Source organism: Rousettus aegyptiacus, unplaced genomic scaffold (genome assembly GCF_014176215.1).
Source record: "Rousettus aegyptiacus isolate mRouAeg1 unplaced genomic scaffold, mRouAeg1.p scaffold_m13_p_1, whole genome shotgun sequence".
Taxonomy (NCBI): domain Eukaryota; kingdom Metazoa; phylum Chordata; class Mammalia; order Chiroptera; family Pteropodidae; genus Rousettus; species Rousettus aegyptiacus.
The window spans coordinates 104,641,331-104,663,767 of NW_023416284.1; the positions used below are offsets into that span (position 1 = coordinate 104,641,331).

General features: G+C 36.4%; 1 protein-coding gene and 1 pseudogene across 4 annotated transcripts in view; both read right to left on the reverse strand.

Annotated features, from left to right (window-relative positions):
* The window catches only part of RHAG (Rh associated glycoprotein), a 29,720-nt gene that overhangs the window by 6,453 nt on the left and 830 nt on the right, over positions 1–22,437 (reverse strand). For 2 of the 4 annotated variants that reach the window (XM_016137655.2, XM_016137663.2), the window contains exons 2-8: positions 8,501–8,684; positions 7,735–7,885; positions 5,989–6,136; positions 5,569–5,735; positions 3,459–3,596; positions 2,752–2,873; positions 17–90 (exon numbers count right to left, since the gene is read on the reverse strand). In XM_016137655.2, coding sequence (XP_015993141.2) covers positions 17–90; positions 2,752–2,873; positions 3,459–3,596; positions 5,569–5,735; positions 5,989–6,136; positions 7,735–7,885; positions 8,501–8,684 — 984 coding nt within the window. The remainder of the gene's footprint in view (positions 1–16; positions 91–2,751; positions 2,874–3,458; positions 3,597–5,568; positions 5,736–5,988; positions 6,137–7,734; positions 7,886–8,500; positions 8,685–22,437) is intronic. The other 2 variants (XM_016137672.2, XM_036218669.1) reach the window with 1 other exon arrangement.
* LOC107506812 lies at positions 8,693–13,125 on the reverse strand (annotated as a pseudogene).

The window sequence follows — 22,437 nt, forward strand, 5'->3', positions numbered from 1 at the left end:
TTACTTTTATGCTGACCTGTGAACATCCCTCCAAAAACTGCAGTTCCGATAGAAGAACCTAGTGCTGCTGCTTGCATGGCCCAGGTAGATCTAGGAAGCCAAAATAAAAGAATCTTGTTTTTGCAAGAAGCCAGCAAACGAATCTCACCTGAAGGTGTGGATGCCTGCCACCTTCAGGCAAGAATGCAGTATTACATACCAACAACCAAACATTTGTTACACTTTTCCTTTATTTCATATATTTATTTTCTTTGAAACCCTTGAATGATATTTAAAAAGATCTTATGAGCACTTAAACTAGAACCACTCTTTTCTTCAAAATGATAAAAATATCTTCCTTAGATAAGGTTTAGTATTTTCTAAAAATGTGGTACCAGGTTTTGATCTGTAAACTGATTCATTTGACAAATATTTATTGAGTACTTGCTTCCTAGCAGCTTCCCTTCTAGGCACGGAGGACCGAACAATGCACAAAACAAACATGAGCTTCTATCTCTCCTCACCCGATCCCAAAAGAAATAATTGTAATGAAATTTAAAAATCAGTAAGGTCAGAAAAGCTCATTTTAACATATATTGTAGAGAAAACTCATTGAAGATATCAAAGTATATCTCTATATGTCATCTTAGAAGTAGTTACCTTAAAATTAAATGAGTAAAAAATAGCTTATAATTTTGGGAATGGAAGAATGTAATAATAAGCTATCGAAATGCGTAAGGGTGTTACATGAGTTACAAACACACTAGGCATGTAGGAGTCTCCTTAGCACAGGGCCTCACTCTTAGCAGGCAGTTAATAAACAGTTGCTCAAAGACTGAATGAGTGACTGCAGAAAAGCAAATAATTGGAAAATAAGAGTGTGTTGGTGTTTCATCCTCATCATTTAAGGAAAAGAATGTACCAAATAGATTATTTTTCTCTTTACTTGAAGGATTTAAAATTTTCAACTATATAAAAAGTTATAAAAGTAACATAGGATGAATGTAAAAATATTAGAAACCACAAATTAAGAAAAAAAGAGAAAAAATTTAATTTCCCTCAAATATTATCCCCATAAAAATGTAAAATATAAAACATATGTTTTTATAAAAATTCCACCATGTTATAAAACTAATGTTTCCATTGAATCTTGATGTTCTTTATATTAATAAACGTAGATCTGGATCATAATTTTAATTGCTACAGAGTATCACACTGTACAAATGTACTGTAATTATAGTTTCATAGGTCGGATATTTAGGTTGCTTCCAATGCTTTATATTTTATAAAATATAAACCTGTGAGAATACATTCTCTTACAAACATTGTGACCTTGTTCAATAATTTTCCTAAAATGACGTGTATCTAGAAGTAAGATTTTTAGTAAAAGTTAATAAGCCACTTAAGCGCTTTTCCAAACTGAAAATTGTCAATTTATCTCCTCATTTCTTTATTTTAATCACCATTTGGTATTACTGTTTATTTAATCTTTATCAATTTGATAATTAAAAAATTGTTTACTCGTTTTCCTTTTCATTTCTTTGATTTCTAGTAATGTTAGATATTTAATATATACTTTTTTAAAAATTTTCTCATGCTTGATTTGCATTAAAAACACTTTAGTGTTGGGTCTTAAAATTCTGTTAGGTCCTGGAAAGAACTGAAAGAAAATGTGAATATTTCTAGGGTTGCCTCCCAAATTTGCAAAAGGGATAAAAAAGAAACATGCAGAAAAAATGGGTCAGCTATACACATAAAGGAAGAAACAAATTTTCTATTCAGTAGGAAATATGATTAAGTTTTTCAAATATTTGTCATTACTGGTCTCAACAGAGTTAAATTTAAACTTAAAATTGGAGAGAAGTTTTTTCTTTTCCAATTATGCAACTCTAGCCAGTGGCCATCTTGAGACATTTTCAAACACACATTCACCTTCTCTTCATGCTTTCAATTGTCTTTAAAAATTGATATTTTCTTCCTTCTGATTTACTTTCTCAGTAATTTGTACTCTGTGATCTTTGTAGCTGTTTTGCACGGATGGCACTCATAAAAAATTGTTTCAATCACCTTGCTTAAAAGTGACACCTGATGGTTTATGATACCACTTCCATTCTCCAGGATTTGATTATAGCTGCTCTTCCTCTGGCCATTTAAATAAACACTATGCCCACTTTGGGAAGAGTCTAGTTCTGCTAGGATTTTAGAGAATAAATAGTACAACTCTGCTTTTACAGAAGAGGAAGCAAAACCAGAGGAGTTGAGTGATTTGTCAAAGGCTATATAACTAGTTAGTAGTAAAGTTGGAGCCATCTGCCAATTTTTCTGATTCTCCAGATCCATCAGCTTTCCGCGTTATGCTAACTCATTCTCTTTTGTATGGATTGTACTGAAAGGACTGCTCAGTGCATCACGTGTGTTCATATGTCCCATTTTGTGAGGTCAAGTAAAAGAGTAAGGCTACTGTAATCTGACTCTGATTATCAAATTGCCCTATCTGCTAGATGACAGTTGTCTATGGTAGAGGAATTTAAATTAACACTGTTAATTTACCAAAAAACCCCGCAATATTAATGTTAGTTAAGACACATCTTCCAATCCATTTCATTCCCTCAGTTATGTGTATTTTTGACTACGATAAGGACAATACTTAGGAACTACGGTTTGGACTGCTAAAGAAGAAGCTCCCTCATCACCGGATTTCACAAGGTGAGAAAAAACAGCATCAGATTGTGGCAGGGGGAAGGGCCAGGAAAAACCGGTTCTTTCACTCACTTGTCAGACACTCCCATGGCTACTGCCGCAATGCCCGCAAGGCCTCCTATCACACCAGGCAAACCATGCAAATTATGAACACCGCATGTGTCTTGGATCATCAGTTTAGTAGCAAAAAGTGGCTAAAATTGTAAAACAAAGGGTTATTATTTTGTTAGATTTACAGAACTCTATAACTGAAATAAAAGATCATGCAGGAAAAATTCTACCTACAGTCCACTTCTCCATTTGTATCTAAAACCCACTTCAGTCAAAGAATCTGAATACATGGGTGGCAAAACTACTCATTTCAGTCTTTAGCAGATGGATTTGAAGGTGAGTGATCTCAAGTCCTATGCCTTCTTACTTACTGACCTTATCCTAAATGCCCTTAAAAGGGCACAGGATCTTTAATTATACAAAACAAACACCAGCAACAAAAACTTTAATGGAACTGTCTCGAGGAAAGTAGCACAAATATTTAACATTCAATTCATACTAAGTTATAAATAACTGATATCGAATTCTTTCCTGCTACTCAACGGAAGTCAGGAAAGAGCAGAAATCACTGGACACGAATGCAAGTCATATGTCTAACAAGAAGGCAAATGATGCCCCCAAACAAAGAGAAGTGCTTATGAAAAGGGTTTTCATAGCTTTTCTGTGCTGGTGGGATGTGAGGTGATGGTGCAGATGCAAAGTTTGACTTAGAGCATTGTCGTACTTACAGTCAGAAACTTAAATCCAAACACAGAGACCATTCCTGCAGTGCTCCCAATGATCATAGAAACATACAGGCCAATATTCATGTCTGCACAAGTGCCCACAGCAACTCCTCCAGCGAGGGTTGCATTCTGAATGTGAACCTGTGTGAAGCACAGAAACGTGAATGAAGTGAACCGTGTGAGGCAAAGTTCAGAAGGACGGAAGGAATTTAGGATTCGATGGACCCCATTGCACATTCTTCAGTTGCAAGGACTACTATTATTTTGAAAAACAGGGTTCTTTGTAATTATAGAAGGCCTTTCTTCTAAGCAGTTGAGATTTGATATCTTTCTTGCCAGGATTTCTTGGTAGTGTATGAGCGATCAGGTTAGTGAGACCAGTGTGGGGAGGCATGTGGCGAAACCAAAAGAAGTTGCAATAGAAAGGTGGGAGTATAAAGAGCAATTATTCTAGCAGTGTTTTGTCTGCTGATGCAATATTGATATTCCACTACTCAAAGAGGGAATATGGAAATATCAGAGTGTACGCATTACACATAAAAGACAAGAGCTTTCACAAATGTCACTGTACTGAGAACATTTGAGGATAGAGGAAAGAGTCACTAATTTATATTTACAAGAATTCCTCAGAAAAACAATATTTTGGCTACTCTCCCTGAAAAGAAAAGGTTCTCAGTACTTTTACACAAGAACCACTAAGCTGTACATGTTATTTTTTTTTCAACTTTCTCTTATGAAATCATTAGTAGAGAATTGAAATACATGTGCTTTAGCTATGCTTGAAAAATATGACAATATGTTTTTCTTCCACCAGGTTAAAAAAAAGAGAAGCTGTTCATAGGATTACTCCTTCACTGCCATTTCTCTACCTCAGAGGCAAGAAACACAAAAGAGCAACTTGGGGGATTTAAAAAAAAAATGTTATATTTTGAAATGATTTTAGGCTATGTGAAAGTTGTGAAAATACTGGAGAGAGTTTCCATATATCCCTCGTCTAGTTTCCCCCAGTGTTAATATCTTACATAATCATAGAATTGGAAAATTAGCACTGATACAATAATATTAAAGACCTGAATTGAATTTTACTAACATTACCACTAATTTCCTTTTTCCTTTTTCAAAATTTTATTCGGGATCTCGTATTTCATTTAGCTGTTATTTCTTTGAGAGGAATATTTGCAATTAGGAAAATAGAATCCACTTGCATCTTCCACTCTCATTTTCTACTTTTGACAAGTCCTGTTTCTAAGGAAGATGTTCTAAGAATTTAGGGACAGTTAGCTCTATCACTAAAGAAATACGCCTCAAATCTTTGATTTTTACATGACTATATTCCCTACTATAAATTCCTTGATAAATTTTTAAAATTTGACAGAGTATGAATTTGATGAAGAAATGAATGAATAATGTTATCTTCAAAATATTCCTCAAGGTCTGCAGTGTTGTGATTTGTTTCTGGCAGCTCAGCAGTGATGCAGAAACGACCTACTCACTTGAGAAACCATTAGTGTCAATTAGCGAAGCTTCCATGGGGGTGAAGGAGAGCAGTTTTCCACTCCCAAATATACCATTTTGGGAATATCAATTATTTTGTGTTGGTTAATTTTAAGAGACAAAAATCTCAGGAAGAACCTTTGGCTTTTCCTCTATACCTAAAAGAATTTAGACAGAGGACCTGCTCCAGGAAAGGACCTATGACCATAGATAATTATATTTTAATATGTACTACGTGTGACAAACAGGAAGGAACCCAGCAAGGCCCTTTTGATCAAAGTTCTTTCTGTGTTCCACTGTTAAATGTGGTCCAACGAATATTTATTTACCAAACATATGCTTCTCCATCTCCATGTGAATTGTTTTCCTCCCATTCGATGTCCAAACCATCACTCCCCCTTTCCTTTTAGCTCAAGATGGCACACAAACCTCAACTGTCTGATTTTTCCTTGGATCCCATATTCTTATGGATACCCATATATGCATACATAATTACATTTAATTATTTTTCCCCTGTTAATCTGTCTCATGTCAATTTAATTCTTAGGCCAGCCAGAAAAACTAAGAGGGGAAATAGGGAAAAATTTCTCCTTCTCACAGAGGTTAATATGATACTTACCATGTTGAGCTTGCCTCGGTCCTCGACGAGGCTAGAGAATGCATAGGCTGTGAGCACACTGGCAGCGAGAGAGAAGTATGTGTTTACAATGGCCCTGTACCGTTTTTCTCCAGCATCAGCAATGGCTGAATTAAAGCTGGGCCAAAATATCCATAGGAAAAGAGTTCCTGGAGTAAACCACAAAAGAGGAATATTAGTTCTGCATATGGAGGACAGTCCAGGGGAGGTAGTTTGACTTGGGCACTGACAATGTTTCTACTCTTGGGCTTCGTTATCCAAGAGTTAGGGGAAAAGCCAGCATAAACAAAAGTTCAATTCAGAGGATGTTCCCTTCCAAACATCTTCACATCTGTGTTGGAGTTATCTTTCCATTGTGCCTGACCAAATAAACAAGAATCTGGCAAGTTCACTCCTACTCACCAATCATTGCAAACAAATCTGAGTGGTACTCAGACTCCTCATTCTTATGTCCCCTTCTCAGGCCTGGTCGATATAAGATGCCTGCTACAGCCAAGCCAAAGTAAGCCCCAAAGGCATGGATCGTCATTGATGCTCCTATATCAGAGGCCTGATGGGGCAAAACATTTACATAAATAGACGTGAAAATAAATCTCAATACAGGAGTAAAGTTAATGAAAGAAATGCTTTATTGGTTGAGTAATAGATCAAGAGAAAGACAAAATGTGTCAGAGAAAGGGGGATAAAACAAGATAGTGGAGTAGGAGAAATACAGGCTTTGGAGCCACAAAGAACTGACTTTTAATCCCAGGTCAGATACTTTCTTATGATGTGACTTTAAACAAATTACTATGCCTTGCTGAATTTCAGGTTCTATAAAATGGGGAAATATTACCCAGCCAGCAAAAGTGAGACCATGTTGTAAAGTGCTAGGTATTTAGTGGCAATTCAATGCATTTTAGGTTATGTATCCAGGTTAGGGAGATTTTCAGTGAAATATTATGCATTGCACATGGTGTAAAACAAAGACGATTTTTGCATTTATTTGACATTGCAGATAAAAGTCACTTAATTACAGTGCAAAAACTTGAAGCCTCCAAAAGTCCAGGTCTTTCTCATATTTTTTCACTATTTTATAGGGTGATATGAAAACAGGTCTGAGGTCCAAGATTTATTTGAAGAAATATATATTAAGTCCTTCTTTAGTACATTGTATGGCTTTGACCCAGTTTTCTATATTTCCTGCCTTTTGACGGAAAGGGCAGAGTGCCAAACCTAAGGCATTGATAGGAAAATAATATGACTTTATTAATTTATTTAAGATTTTCATACTTAATAAACTTCTATGTACCTTTCAGGTCCAGCTTATCTGTCATTTTCTCAGAGAGCCCTTCTTAGTTCTCCAAATCTAAATTAGGTTTCCCAGTTACATTCTCTCATAGGCTCCTCTACTTATTTTTCATAGTATGTATTATAGTTTATAATAACGTGTGTGTGTGTGTGTGTGTGTGTGTGTGTACGTGCACGCTCGTGTGCCTATGGGTGGGTAGGTGAATTTATGATTATTTGTTTGATGTTTGTCTCCCTCACTAGAGTATACACTCTACAATAATAGGAATCTTAACTATTTTGTTTGTCACTGAATTACCAAAACATGACACCTAGGAAGTTGTCAAAAATAATTGCTGTTGGATTAAATGTTCAATAGAAGCATACACAAAATATTGAAAAGTGCCCAGATATGTTCTATTCATAATCCTTGGGTAACTTAAGGAGATTTTCATGGAGGAGAAGAAATTTGACGAGGCATTAACAAAAGCCTTAGAAAAGGCTATTCACCTAGTAGTTGAAATAGAAATAGGAATTGATCATTGATAGATAATATAATGTAATAAAAAGAGTTTGGGAGTTAGAAAAATCCGAGGTTGAATCCAGATTCAGGCAAGTCATTTAGTATCTGTGCTCATCAATTTTTTGTGTGTATAAGTAGTAATGACAATAATACCTACCTTACAGTGTTACGATGATGAAATGAGACATTTATAAAGCTCCTGGTTTACAGTAGGCATTCAAATAAATGAGGGCTATTATTATTACTTGCTATGGTATCACTGTTGCCAAGGTTTGTCCCTGTATAGAGTGGGCATCCATTATTGTGACAACAATTGATATCCAAAGCTAGATAAGTATAAATGTTCTAACTCTTACCATAAAATTCTCAGCAACCAGATATTCATTGCCAACAAAGACAGTAATTTCTATGATTGTCATGATCAACATTTGGATTGGACTTATTTTTCCCAGGACAGCTCCAAAAGAAATCAGAACTGTGGCTGTGCTGAAATCTGCATTTATCATGCTGAGGGGAAAAGAAAGAATACATTAAAGAATAATGCACACCCAAAATGAAACTTTGAGTTGTAATGAACTCTAGCATCACTTTATCCTGAGTGTAAGGCCCATCTCCCCATCGGTCTACAACAGGCACTTTTTCCAAAACTACTTTTGTCCTCTCCCATTTTCCAACCCCTCCTTTTTTCCATTCATTATACATTCTCTAGTTCTCTAACATTTACTTTATCTTAACCTACCTGGTCTTTATCTCATTTTTGGTTTTACTTTATTTTTATTGATCTGATAAGTGAATTCTTTCCTAAAGTGTTTACAATTCAAAAGTAATCTTGGAAAAATACTTAATGGTAGATTTTTGCTTCCCGTAGCTGAGATGGAAGGAATAATAATTTTATGCAAGGAGATTTCTTATACCCTTAAAGTCAGACCAGAGAGGACATATACATGCATCCATCATCCAGCTCAAGTAGAGCAAGGCTTTGATTTGCATTCTTGGAGCACAACAATCTTCTATTGCCTAAGGAGACAATTTGGCAGCTAGTTCAGAGGCTGACTGACCAGAGACTAAACAGAGAAATAACTGCTCTGAAAACACAATGATTAAAAAGTAAGGGATGCTCACCTTATGATTCCAATGGGAATTGTCTGTCCATGATAGTGCAGGATTCCCCGTATAAGAGTGCCCCATTGGAGGCCCAGAGCAGCAATGAACAGATTGATACCCACACTACTGAAACCATATTTCTTCAAGAAGGTCATGAGGAAGCCAAACCCAACGAATATCATAACATGCACATCTTGGAATACTGTGAAAGAGCGAAGAGAAAATAAATCTGTTAAGGGACTGCTAAGAAAGTATTATGTCATAGTAGATCCCATTTATTTAATGCTACGTCCTTTGCATAAGACACTGCAAAGGGAGTGCATTAACTGGGCAGCCAAAGCCTGGGTTTCCGTGCCAGCTTGACTCCTTACCAGCCATGAGACCTTGGGCAAGTTTTTCAGTATTTGAGCCTCTTCTGGGAACACTGTGCACTAACATCAGTGTGCTTTTCATAGTGTGGCTTTTATCCTCTCCCTGAAGAGTTTTCTATTATTTTCCACCTGAGCAAAATTTTGCAAAACACAGTGCAAGTATTACCTGCTCCTGCAAACTTATCCCATACTCCCAGGGAAAATTAATATTTCCTCTTGTCTTTCACACACAGCTTTCTGTATATACCTCAGCTTTAGCATTTGTCACATTGTATTTGCATTTATTTAGTATGCATCACACTATAATAGTCAATGAGTTGTTCATCTCCTGCACTAGACAGAGAGTTTTCTGATTGATGGGATTAGGACATATTCATCCATCGAGCCCCAGAATTTGGCATAAAAGCTTGCATATAATAAAAGAGGGAATAGTGACTAAATGAATGAGCTACAGTCTCCATTTATCAAATGTGTATAATAGTACCAGCCCTGTAAATCTTACCAGATTTTTATTTAAGTCAAATGGGATAATGTCTTTGTTAGCACTTTTTAAACCAACGTAAGAAATACTGTATCCTTTTTCTTTATCATTCCAGATTTATTTCTGTTCACATACACATGTACATTGATTTTTACAAAAAATATGATCATACTATAAATACCATGTATAATGGTATCTTGGTGTCAATTTAGATCTATATTTTATTGGCTGTGCATATAGAGCTATATCATTAAAACTATATAGCCTTCCACTGTATAGATACACCAAATTTTTTATAATTTTCTGTCACTAGACATTTCTGTTTTATTAATATTTGACATCATAAGCTTTGTCTAAAACATCTTTTACCCCTATCTCTGGTATAATCCTTTTCTTAGGTGAAAGTCATAAAAATGGAATTGCAGCATTTGGAGACTATGAGCATTTTTAAGGCTTTACAACATTGTCTTTAAGGTGTATCGGTTTTATCTTGCTTCCAAACAAATTCCTCTGTATAGCCAGTGCCCCATCTATAGCTTTCAGCACAGGTGAAGACTGCCAGAGCACCCCAGTCGACACTCCTGCCCAGTCTGTTGACCTTGAGGTAGTTGCCCAGATGAGGCATCACCTATAATTCAAATATTCTCTTGGCAACACAACGGCAGTCTGGAACATAATTTTTTGAGGGATATTTTCACTAGAGGCTGAGATGGGGGCAACCTCTCTGCCCTATCTAAGAATTTGTTCAGGTTCCAGGGCTATTTTAATTTTAAACTTCTGGAAAAGTTTATCTTTCCTGGATTCATGTTTTGCCATGGAATGCAATTCTTCCTCAGATACTTCACCCATGTTCCCATAATCTCTGATTCGTCTTCTTTTCCCTCAGCTTCAGGCATAATCTCACCTTCCATTTCAAATTCTGACTTTGTATAAGCCTGCTTATGTCCCAATCTGCAGTCTAGAGTCTGATGCTCATTATTGCAGTAATGTGCCTTGTGACATCTAGAACATGTTCTGGAGCCTCAACAGCCACAGACACTGTGGAAATGAGTGCCAGACTTGAGCCAGAGACACACGGATTTTCCTGCCCCTGGGGAAGGATCCTCAGAAGGTGGCTCATATGAGTAAAAGTCATTTATTCCTAGGTAGCTGGTGTCTAAAAATGCTCAGACAGCCTCCACACGACAGCACCCGGCAGCAAGGGAGGAACTGGCGGCGATAGAAGGCGTTGCTTCTTCGGGACAGGGGCGCCTACAGCTGCAGCATAAAGGCCAGCAGAAGGCCGCATGGCCTGCAGGCTGGCTCCGTGGGCCCAGGCAGCCCTGCTAGCAGTGCCTGGCCATCAGGGCCTCCAGGACACCTTGCTGGGGAACTGCTGGCAGTGCCGCAACCAAGCTGGCACCGCCTCTGCGAAGGCCAGCTGCGCGGCAGGGCTGTGCACGGTCGCCATGGACCACGGGATCCGGCTGCCAAGGCTATGTCTTTTTGAGGAGCAAATACTTGATTTGGTGTCTGGAGGAAAATGCCAATCCTACCACATGATTGTGTGACTTTGGGCAAGTCACTTATTCTCTGTGAGCTTCAGTGTTCTCATCTGCAATCCTGAAAAGGCCTTATTTCACTCAGTGGAATAACCTTGATGGCGAAGGAATGTGCAGTAAAGAACTATACAAATAAAGCATATGCTAAACTATGAGGTTGTGAAAACACAGAATTTTCCCTCAAGAAACTTACAATTTAGTTGGTGAGGCATATTTGGTAGAACCGTACGCAACTGACATTTTTACATTGAAATTGCCAATAAAAATTGTTCTAATATTGGCAATTTCTTCTGGTTCACGTTAATAGATACACAAAGCTAACAGACCAAATCTAAAATATAAAACAAATTTAACAAATATAAAACAAGAGAGAAAATATAAAACAAATATAAACATAAAACAGGAGAGAAAAAAAATAAGACATTTAAATGTTGAATTAATATTAACCACCGTGGCCTGAGGTTTAAGCAGAAAGAGACATGAGGGAGGACATGCCTAGAAGTACATCAGAGGAAGCTGATGTTAGAATCCAATTAACGTATCCAACGGGTGGAGTCAGGATTTGAATTTAGGCCTGACTCCAATTCCTCCATGCCCTGGGCACTGTAGGGATGTAAGGATAAGCAAGGCAGAGTTTCGGCCTCACAGGCCTATTTCTAGGCCTTGGCTTTCTCTACCCCTCTGTCTCCTACCATCAGGCTCAGGAGAAAGTGAGGTTAGAGTGGGAGACTAGGTTACTCAGGTTTGTCAATACCTAAGGGAGGCTAAGGTGCACTGCCCAGATCCTCCCTTCAGAACAGAAGCATTCATTTCTTCCATTTCCTGTGGCTGTTAGTGATGCTGCCAAATGACAGCCCTAAGTTCTCCATCCTCTTGGGACATGCTTTTGTCTTGTCAATGTCACAGACCTCCCCTAGGTAACCTGTACCCAGTGACTGATTCACATGAGAATCCCCTCGCCTCAGGAAAGGAGCACCTACAGGTCCCAGTCTCAGAGTTTCCTGCAGGGTCAGCTGAAGCCTCTCTCTCTCTGTTCAAATCCTTCTTCTGCAGGTGCAGATCCTTAAAACACACCATGATAAACTTCTCTCAGGTTAATGTCTATCTTAGAGTCTGTTTCCTGAGGAACCCAACCTGTAGCATCTTCCCTATAGGCTTCACCCTTTTCTGCAGAACTTTCCTCTCTTTCTCCCTGACACAACTTACATACCACATTTATTTCAAATTTTGCAAATTAAATCCGGGACAGTGATCACACCCAGAAGAGGATGATGAAGCTGGCTTTCTAAGAATACTCAAGCATTTGAAAAAGGCCCCTTGGAAGCATGGGAACTTATCCTAACAGGATAGATAGATAAGGTTAATATCATAGATTAAGTCAGTAGAGTCCTTTGGTGGTCAAGAAGCCAGTCTAACTTTTGCATGAATGCAGCAAATATAAACATAAAGAGAATGAGAAAACCAGACTAATCTTTCTTTGATTCAGGCACACACTAGTGTCATTTACTCCTTCAGCCCTATCCATTAAACAAGGCTTTTGGGTTATTATTGCTCACTGGAGCCACCTCTCTCTCTAAAGAGATAGTATGAGGAAGGTGAGAAAGTGAACAATAGATCTCTGAAAATTGTCCCTTGTCAGCAAATTTGAGGGAAGTCTCAGAGAGGAGAATGCTGCACAATCCTTTTTCTGCGGATGGGTAACTGACAAGTAACATCAACCTGTTTGATTTTTAAAATATAGGTGGCCATCTTTCTTGACAAGTTGTTTCTTCACCATTTAATTTCTGCATGTAAACATTTAATTTAGATTATAAACTAAGTTGAAATGGAACTTAGAGAATGCACATGGTTTACTAACTGGCTGTGGTTTTACTAAACCTTTCTAGGGCAGTGTTTTCCTCCTTAAAGGAAAGTTGGGATTAAATAAAGTCCAAAATCTCTTCCAGCTCCACAATTTGTTTATGGCTATAAAGTTAGAATAAAAATAAGTACCCGCTTTTACTGGTTCTACTGTCTAAAAATTATACCAAGTTATTTTAATGAACATTCTTTTCTTTTTTCTTAGAGTAGTCTTGTTCCTCCTGTAATCTGATTTTAAAATATGCAGTAACCAACTAATTAAAAAAAAATGCTTCATCTAATTTTGTAATATCTCACACTGGTAGTAATTATTCTCCAGATTCTGTCCCCATCCCCCTTTGATGGAAATACAAACCTTTTACATGGAAGGAGTTTTACTTGTATTAACTGAGTTCCGTTTTTTAACCCCACCTCCCAGCCTCACCTCCCCGCCCCTCCCCATATAATTTCTGTTACTGCGTTTTGCCACAAGGGGGCTTAAGAACCCCATCTATTAGGTTGCTAAAGAGAGCTTACGAAATTGTGAAAGCTTTTGATAGATCGTGATTCTGTATAAAATATATGGATAAAACTGTTCATAAACAATTAGAATTATGTATTATCTTTCAGTCTGATCTAAGAATTTGTGGGTAGGGGACGAGGGACAGGGCCACAAGTTTAGTTTTGTGATTCAAGACTGCCATTAAGAGAATAAAAAGACATCTTTGTAGAGGTAAAAGGGATTTCTTTAGTGGTTTGATTTTTTGTGAAGTCTTCTAACAAGTTTTAAGGACTGCCAAGACATGCTTACATCAGATATTCTCAACAAGGGGCGATTTTAGCCTTCGGAATAAATTTGGCAATGCCTGATGTATCTGTTCTATTTTACTTCCACATTTATCTCGCAATAAGATATCTTGCAAGCCTTGATAACTGGACATGTTTAAAAGGCAATATCTACGCCTGCTGCCAAGAAAGTCTTCTGCATCCCACACCCACTCTTTACCTGGCAAACCAGATCTTCTGCACAGTGTTACCAGTATCATTGTGCATGTCCCTCTTATTTTATTTGTTTACCTGTTTATATGTTTTGTTACCCTATGTGCTCGCTTATCATTTATTCAAATAGACCACTGAGTGAGCACTGATAGTAAGGTACACTCTTTTAGGAGAAGTAAATGCAGGTCTGAAGGTAGAAATCATAAGGTGGCTTGTCCCTGGTAGACCCCAGCAGAAAGTCTGGCACCTGTAGCTTTTCAGGAAATGCTTCAGTTATGCATGAATAAATGAATCACTGGTGAGGGCTACTGAGAATTCATCTAATTAGGACTGTAAGGCTCTTATTCAGAAATATTGTTTTTCTGGATTAAGTGGTGAAAATTGTTCAGCTCATTCTCCAATTAGAAGTTTGTTGACTTTTTTGTTTTGTTTTGACTTTTTAAAAATAATTTTTAAATTACAGTTGACACACGATATTATATTAGTTTTAGGTATGCAATATAGTGATATAACTTATGAAGTGACACACTCTTAAAAATCTAGTACCCATCTGAAACCATACATAGTTATTACAATAGTATTGATTATATTCGTGATGCTATACTTCACATCCCCATAACTATTTTGTAACTACCAATCTGTACTTCTTAATCCCTTCCCCTTTTTTACCCACCCCTGCAAGCCCCCTCCCATCTGGCAACCATCAAAATGTTCTCTGTCTCTATGAGCTTTTTTCTGTTTTCTCTGTTTATCTTGTTATTTTATATTCCAAATGTAAGTGAACTCATATGGCATCTGTCTTTCTCTGTCTGACTTATTCCTCTCAGCACAATATACTCTGGGTCCATCATTTTGTTGCAGATGGCAAGCTTTCATTCTTTTTTTATGTCTGAGTAATAGTGCATTGTGTATATGTACCACCTCTTCTCTACCCATTCATTCATTGATGGACACCCAGGTTGCTTCCACATCTTGGCCATTGTAAATAACGCTGCAATGAACATATGGATGTACATGTTTCTTCAAAGCAGTGTTTTGGGTTTCTCTGGATAAAAACCCAGAAGTGAGGTTACTGGGTCCTTCTTTGTCTATTCTTATAGCCTTTGTTTTAAAGTCAATTTTGTTTGGTATAAGTATTGCTACCCCAGCTTTGTTTGTTTGTTTCCACTTTTATGAAATATCATTTTTCATTTCTTTCAGTCTCTGTGTATCTTTCAATCTGAAATGGGTCTCTTGTAGGCAGCATAGATTAAGGTCTTGTTTTCTTATTCAGTCTTCCACCCTATATTCTGATTGGAGCATTTAATTCTTTTTCATTTAAAGTACTTATTGATAGATATATCATTATTGCCATTCTTTATTCATATATATATATATATTCCCCCCCCCCCCATTCTTCTTTTAAAGAAGTCCTTCTAACATTACCTGTAATACTGGCTTGGTGGAAATGAACTCCTTTAGCTTTTCCTTGTCTGGGAATCTCTTTATTTGTCCTTCGATACTAAGATAGTTTTGCTGAATAGAGAAATTTTGGTTGTAGGTCCTGGCTTTTCATCACTTTGAATATTTTGTGCCAGTCTCTTCCAAACTTCAAAGTGTCTGTTGAGAAAACAGCTGCCAGTCTTATAGGAGCTCCCTTATAGGTAACTAACTGCTTTTCTCTTGCTGCTTTTAAGATTCTCTCTTTGTTTTTAACTTTTGTCATTTTAATTATGAGGTGTCTTGGTGTGGGCCTCTTTGAGTTCCTTTTTGGGATTCTCTGTGCTTCTGGGGCTTGTATGCCTATTTTCTTTGTCAGGACAGGAAAGTTTTCTATTGTTATTTCTTGAAATAGATTTTCAATTCCTTGCTCTCTCTCTTCTCCTTCTGGTATCCGCATTGTGCAAGTGTTGCTATGCTTGATGTTGTCCCAGAGACCTCTTAACCTATTCTCATTTTTTGAGTCTTTTTTCTTTTTGCTGTTCTAATTGGGTGTTTTCTGCTACTTTATCTTCCAATTTGCTGAATCAATCTTCCACTTCATTTAATTTGCTGTTGATTCATTCTAATGTATTCTACATTTCAGCTATTGTATTCTTCTTTTCTGACTTTTTTTTGTTTTCTATCTCCATTTTTATGTTTCCTATCTTTTTTTTGAAGTTCTCATTGAATCATTGAGCATCCTTATAACCATTGTTTTGAACTCTGCATCTTGTGTATTGCTTGTCTCATTTTGTTAGTTGCTTTTTTTTTTTTTTTTTGAGATTTGTTCTGTTCTTTCATTTGTGACATTGTTCTTTGTCTCCCTGTTTTTGTTGCTTCCCTGTGTTAGTTTCTATGATGTTTCCAGGTCTGAGTACAGTGGCCTTATGCAGTAAGTGGCCTGTAGGACCCAGAGGTGCAATCTTTTTGGTAGCTCGAGCCAGGTGCTCCAGGTATGTTTCCTGTGTAGGTTGTGTGTGTCTTCCCGTTGTAGTTGTGTGTGTCGTGTGAGTCCTCTTATTGTAGTTGAGCCTTGGTTGCTGTTTGCACATCAATGGGAGGGATTGACCCTCAGGCTGATTGGTTGTGGTGGTTGTAATTCCAGTGGGGGAGCTGTTGTTCAGAGTTTGACTCTATGGAGCAAGATTTGTTTTAGCAGGGCTGTGGTGCTTAGGCACCAAGTCTGTCCTTCGGCTGTGTTGTCTTGGAGGCAGCTGGGTGGTGCTCCAGCTTGGTCTAAAGCCGGCCACTGGGTGTGATGGCCCTGTGACCTCCTGGGCCCCACTACAGGCCAAGTTCAACTATGTCCTGTGCCCTGTCTGGGACCCCTTGGTATGAACCGCTAAGCAATCTACAGATGGCTGCCACTTGTACTGGGCTTGGAGGTGTCTCAAGAGGCCAAGTTGTGAACTGAGGCTAGCTACCACTAATGCCAGGCTTGGGGCTGCTCGGCAAGAGATGTGGGGCACGCCGAGGCAAGATGCTGCTTGTTAAGATTTTGTGAACTTCTGAGAGATTTTAGGTAAGTCCATGCATGATTTGTTTTTTAATGGTTGTCGACCAGAAAGGTATTTGTCATGTGTCTAGCTTTTCCTTTTAGTGAGTTTCAGTCTTCTGAGCCATTAGTGTTGTGTTCTGAACTCATCTTTTCTCAGAAAATAGTATCCTTAGGGTGGTATCTTTCCTCCCCCACTTTCCAAATATTTTAATTTAACATATTTTAAATATTTAGAAAAATAATACAATGAACAACTATATACTATTCACCTAGATTTATCAGTTGTAAATAGTTTCCATATTTGCTCTCTCTCTTCAAATATATATGTATGTATCATTCTAAGTTATTTGAAAGTTAGATAACATTTTGCCCAAAACCACCCTAGCATGAGCCTTTTAAGCAAAACGACATTTTCCTAAAAAACCACAATATTATCCTGACATCCAAGAAACACAACATTAATACAATAATATCATCTAGTATCATCTATATTTAAATTTCTCTAGCTGTCCCTAACTTGTCCTTATACATAATTTTTTTACCCATTATCTATTCAAATTTCGTACTTTTTTTTTGTCATATGTCTTCAGATTCTTTTAATTTAGAGCAGTTCTCCCACATGCCATTTATTGACCATGGTGTTTTGTCTTTTATGTAAAATGTCTCACAATTTGTATTTGTTTGATTGTTTCACCATAATTAAAATCGGACTAAATATTTTGGCCAGAATATTATACAGATGGTGCTGCGTACTTACATAATTTGTTTGCTCTACTCGTGATGGTAACTTTCATCACTCCATTAAGACTGTTCTGCCAGATCTCTCCACTATAAATGCGCCTTTTGCCTTGTAAGTAATAAGTAATCTCTGGGATGATTCTTTCAGACCATGCAGTCCCTAAGAACTTTTCACCTAATGGTTGTAGAACCTACTGATGAATCTTGCTGGAATCAATTATAACATTTTTAATTTCTAAATGATAATTTTCTGTATCTATTACTTCTTTTCTATTAATCAGTTGACATTTTCTGTGGACAAAAACTTCCTCCTTCTCTTCTTATTTCCCTTTAAGGAATATTTCTATGAGCTCACTAAATCCTTTTTTTTTTTTTTTTGAATTTCAATTTGTCATAATCTATTACCATCACAGCATTATTTTTAATGCTCCGTATACTTCCAATTTGTCTGGTTGGTGCTCTTTCAAGCAGGATTCTATATTCTTTAGACATGTTCCAATTAATCTTTATGCATTTGATTTACCTTGTGCTTTCTTCGCCCTGACCTGGTACTAGCAATTTCTCCAACAAGCCCCCGAGTGGGGAATTGTATTTAGAAACTAATATTTGGGTTCTATTTGTGCCTATTGTTCCCAGTTCTTTTGAATATACAAAACTATTTAATTCAAAGGCAACACACAGTGTCCTCCTGCAGGATGCTGATATCTTGTTGTAAGGTCATAAACCACAAGCAATATGCTAATTCAGGCATCGTAAGTATCCTAGGTAACCCTTAGAACAACAGCAAGCAATGTCCTAGGAATTGTTTATACTGCACGAATAAGTTACCTTTTGCCTGTAAATATGTCTAGACTTGCTAAGTCTTTTGGTAATAAATGAGCTGAATGATATCTGAATTAATATAGAAACAAATTCTTAAATGTAGATTTTAAAAAGAAAGCATTATACTTAATCCACTGCTAATATTGAAATTGCTAGTTTAACTGTATTTAAAGTGGTTCCCATGTGTGATTTGAAGATATCTGGATGTCTCAGAGATACTTTTAGGGAGATGGAGAGGTTAAAACTATTTTCATGATACTAAGATGTTATTTTTTTTCTGTTTAGATATTTCCACAGATGGAAAAAATAATGGTATGCAAAATTACTAACACTTAAGTATGAATGGAAGCAGGGCACTAAACTATATTCATAGTCATGGTATTTTTCACCACCATGCACTTGCAGGAACAAAAGCCAGTTTTACTTCAGAATTCCTTGATAAAGCCATAAGAATTGTTCATTTTAACTACTAATTTTCTCTCATACATGTTTTTTTTTAAAATATCCTCTATAAATCAGTATGCCAAAATGCAATGATGCGCAAAACATTACTGAAATCCGATGATTATTTCAGAAAAAAAGGCACTTTTATTATTGTTCGAATTGCAAACTGAATGACAACTTTTTTCATAACATTCCATTTTTACTTAAAACAAGAATTGACATAAAGTATGGTTTTTCACACAGGTAGTTACAATTTCTGAAAGATAAAAGAAGTGATGCTATCATTTCAGTTAAAGGAGCTGACAGTTTTTGCTGACAGAATACATTTTGAGTTTTTAAAACAGAATTTCAGGAAGTTTACGTCTGCCACTATAAGCTTATCAGTTTCCTAATACTTCTCAAAGCTTTTCTGGTGAGATTGACAAATACCTTTTTTTATATGATGAAATATGTCAACATCTGGAATAACTGCAAAACTGTGAATCAATATTCTTCTTGTGAACAAAGTACAATGTTATGCAATCACACATGGGTAAAAGATTCACTCAAAGTGCAAGATAGACTAATGGATCTTAATGTAACAGAGTGCAACGAGATCATTCATGTGGTTTCAATGCCCCATAGGTATTAAAAACTTTGTGGTTATAAAATCTCTAATAAAATGTGAATGGTCCATAAGGGCTTTCTGCTTAAACTCTACTTTAGTATGTCTACCTATTAGCAAAGCTTGGCTGACAGTCACAGTCAAGCTTTATTCTTTGTCAATTTATTTGCCTCAACAGTCTGACCAACCTTTTGCTAGGTTGGAAGCCAAAAACCATACACTATAGGTAGTTTCTCTGATGAGTATCTCTGAGGTCATTCATGACATGAAACATATTCAGATGTGCCATATTGCTTACATGGCTGTTCCCAGGGCTGCTCCCACCCTTGTTTTCTCTGCTATTCAAAAAAGCATAGCAGAATGCAAAGAAATAAGAGGAATGAATAAAATTATATATGATTAAATTTACTTAAAAGATAAATTAATATCCTACTTTACTAATTTGTGAAAAACTCATAACTTTCACTGCACTGCAATTGAGAACTGTTATAACACACTGCAAGCTTCCTAGGCAGGAACCAAGCCTTCCCTATTCTTGAAGCACTGCTTTTGGCATGGTGCATAGCCCTGGGCAGGCACCCCAAAATGCTTGTTGTCTTGAATATTGTAATATACGGGAATAACCACAATCATGTAGTTTATAGGGCTATTCTACAAAATATTTTAACCAGGGATGATAATATAGCTGACCTGAAAAATTAGTACTAGCCATAATTTTAGGTTTTGAGAGCCATCTTACAGAAAAGAAAACTTTTGATTGTGTATAGACTGGGTTGTGGGTAGCATTTTGAATGAGTGAAGACTGCCTTGCATGTAAAACCTCACTTTATGTTCTGCTTAATGCCCATCTTTGGGCCCCCAGGGGCCTCTATTGATCGAATACACTCTCCTTTTCCCTGCCCCCTACCCATGTCCTGGCCCCCTTATATCTGGGGAAGGGGTTATAGTAGTGTGTGTGAGTATATGTGTATGTGTTGTCTATTTATAAGTAAGGCATTTGGCTCATTTTATGTATAATACAAATTGATCATTAATCATCACTACTATTGGTAAGTGTTACTTGATGTTTTCTTTAAAAAATTCACAAGAATCCTGCATTTGATATTGTCTTTGATTCTTCTGCCTTTATGTATATGTATATATATATATATATGCGTGTGTGTATGTGTATATATATATATAAAGAAAAATATATATATATAAAGAAAATATATATAAATATATATTTAACACAGATGATGTATCAGAAAATCCTGTTAGATACACTTTCAGTTATAGTCTGAATTTAACCATTTCCTTGTACTTTTTCCACTACTGTCTTGGTTCAGCCTGCTATTATTTCTCTGCTGGATGACTAGATTGTCTTTATAGTATGTCTTCCTCTTCATTCCTGCAGCTACCTACGATCTATTCTCTACTTAACAGCCAGAAGAATGCTTTAAGGCCTAAGTCACATCATATTCTTTCTCTCAAAGTCATCCAATGGCTCCTCAATTTACTCCGCATGAAAACAGTGTGCTTACAATTGTTTACAAGGTTCTGTATCACCTAGGCTCTCACACCTCAGACTTTATTCTCCACAATTGTTCATTATGTATATTAACCATACCAGGACCTTTGCATTTTGCTATTTCTTGCACACGAATTTTTCTTGCCCTATAAGCATATGATTTGTCCTCTTGCTTCTTTCCGTTCTATTTAATGTCACTTCACATTGGAAAGAACTATCTAGATGAAACATTAACCACCTTTCTCAACCAGATTTCTCATTTTTCACAGAACAAGAAAATAATTTAAATACTATTTCATAAACCTCTCAAAGATGTAAAGGACTGATATCATTCTAGATGAATAGAATAAAAGTTAATTAATTGCATGCAATGGATACCTTGGGCTATAAAAAATTAATTCTTTCCCACTGGCTTGGTTGCAACAAGTTGAAAAGACAACTTCCCTCATCCTTAATATTGCTTCAATTATTTCTGTGGAATTATATTACCATTTAAATGTGTATAAAGTATATAATTATTTTTACAAATAGAAAATATATAAAATTATATATATACACATACACATTTTTTCCACCTTGCGTGTTTATAGTCTGTTTCTTTCCACTGGAATGTAAATTTTGTAAGGGCATGGACTTTGCCTGTTTTGTCAGTTTTGTTTATTCACTACCCAGAGCCCTAGAACCTAGAGACTTAAAGACTGTTTTATAAGAGTTGGGAGGTTAATAAACATTTTCTTAATGTATCACAAAATGAATGAATTTTCATGTTTCTTGTAAGTGAGTATAAGGATGATATGACCGCTAAGCAATTGATAAAATGACATTGTTTAGTAATTCTTCTCTCTGACTTGTTTTTCCCTCAAATTCTGAATTGAAGTTTTGCCTAGGCAATGTGACATTAGAACTTAGAGAATGTAGCTTGAATTATGCAAATTATGAAGCTCTTAAGCTCTAAGGCAACATTATTTTAATAATACTAACTTTAGATCATATTTTGTTTTCTATGCTGTGTTGTAGCCCTTTGTTTACATGTATAACAGACAGCAGAGTCTTAGAATAAAGAGATCATATTTATTTTGTCTTTGAATAAGTTTGCTGTAACACATGCTTGGTACTAAATAAAAATATTTATTACATGAATAAATGAAATATACAAAAGTATACAGAGTTGAACAGAATTCTGTTCTGTTTTGGTGTTCTCTAGCTTGGAAATTACAAAATTATTTAAGCAAGAACCTCTTAGACATCTACATAGTGTAAAAAGAACTAGACTTGGAGTCTGACTCTCTGACTTATGGTTCTAACTCTGTTCTTAACTTGCAATTATGCATTTTGGCTGAGCCATTTAGCAGCTCTAGGTCATAACTTATACATGAGAATGCTCCCCTTTATATAAATCCCCTCTAAAAGTATAGAAATGAGGAAACAAAAGCTGTTTTTAAAAAGATTACACATTCCTTATAAAACTATGATAGTTTTATAATACTTTAAAATTTTTTTGATTGTTTAAAATTCTTTGAGCTTCATCTAAAAAAATAAACAATCTATATTGTAGAGATATGTTACCACTACATCCATGGTTAATGAGGTAATGAACATGCCTGGTTCATCGTAAGCAATCAGTATACAGTAGTAATTATTGTCATA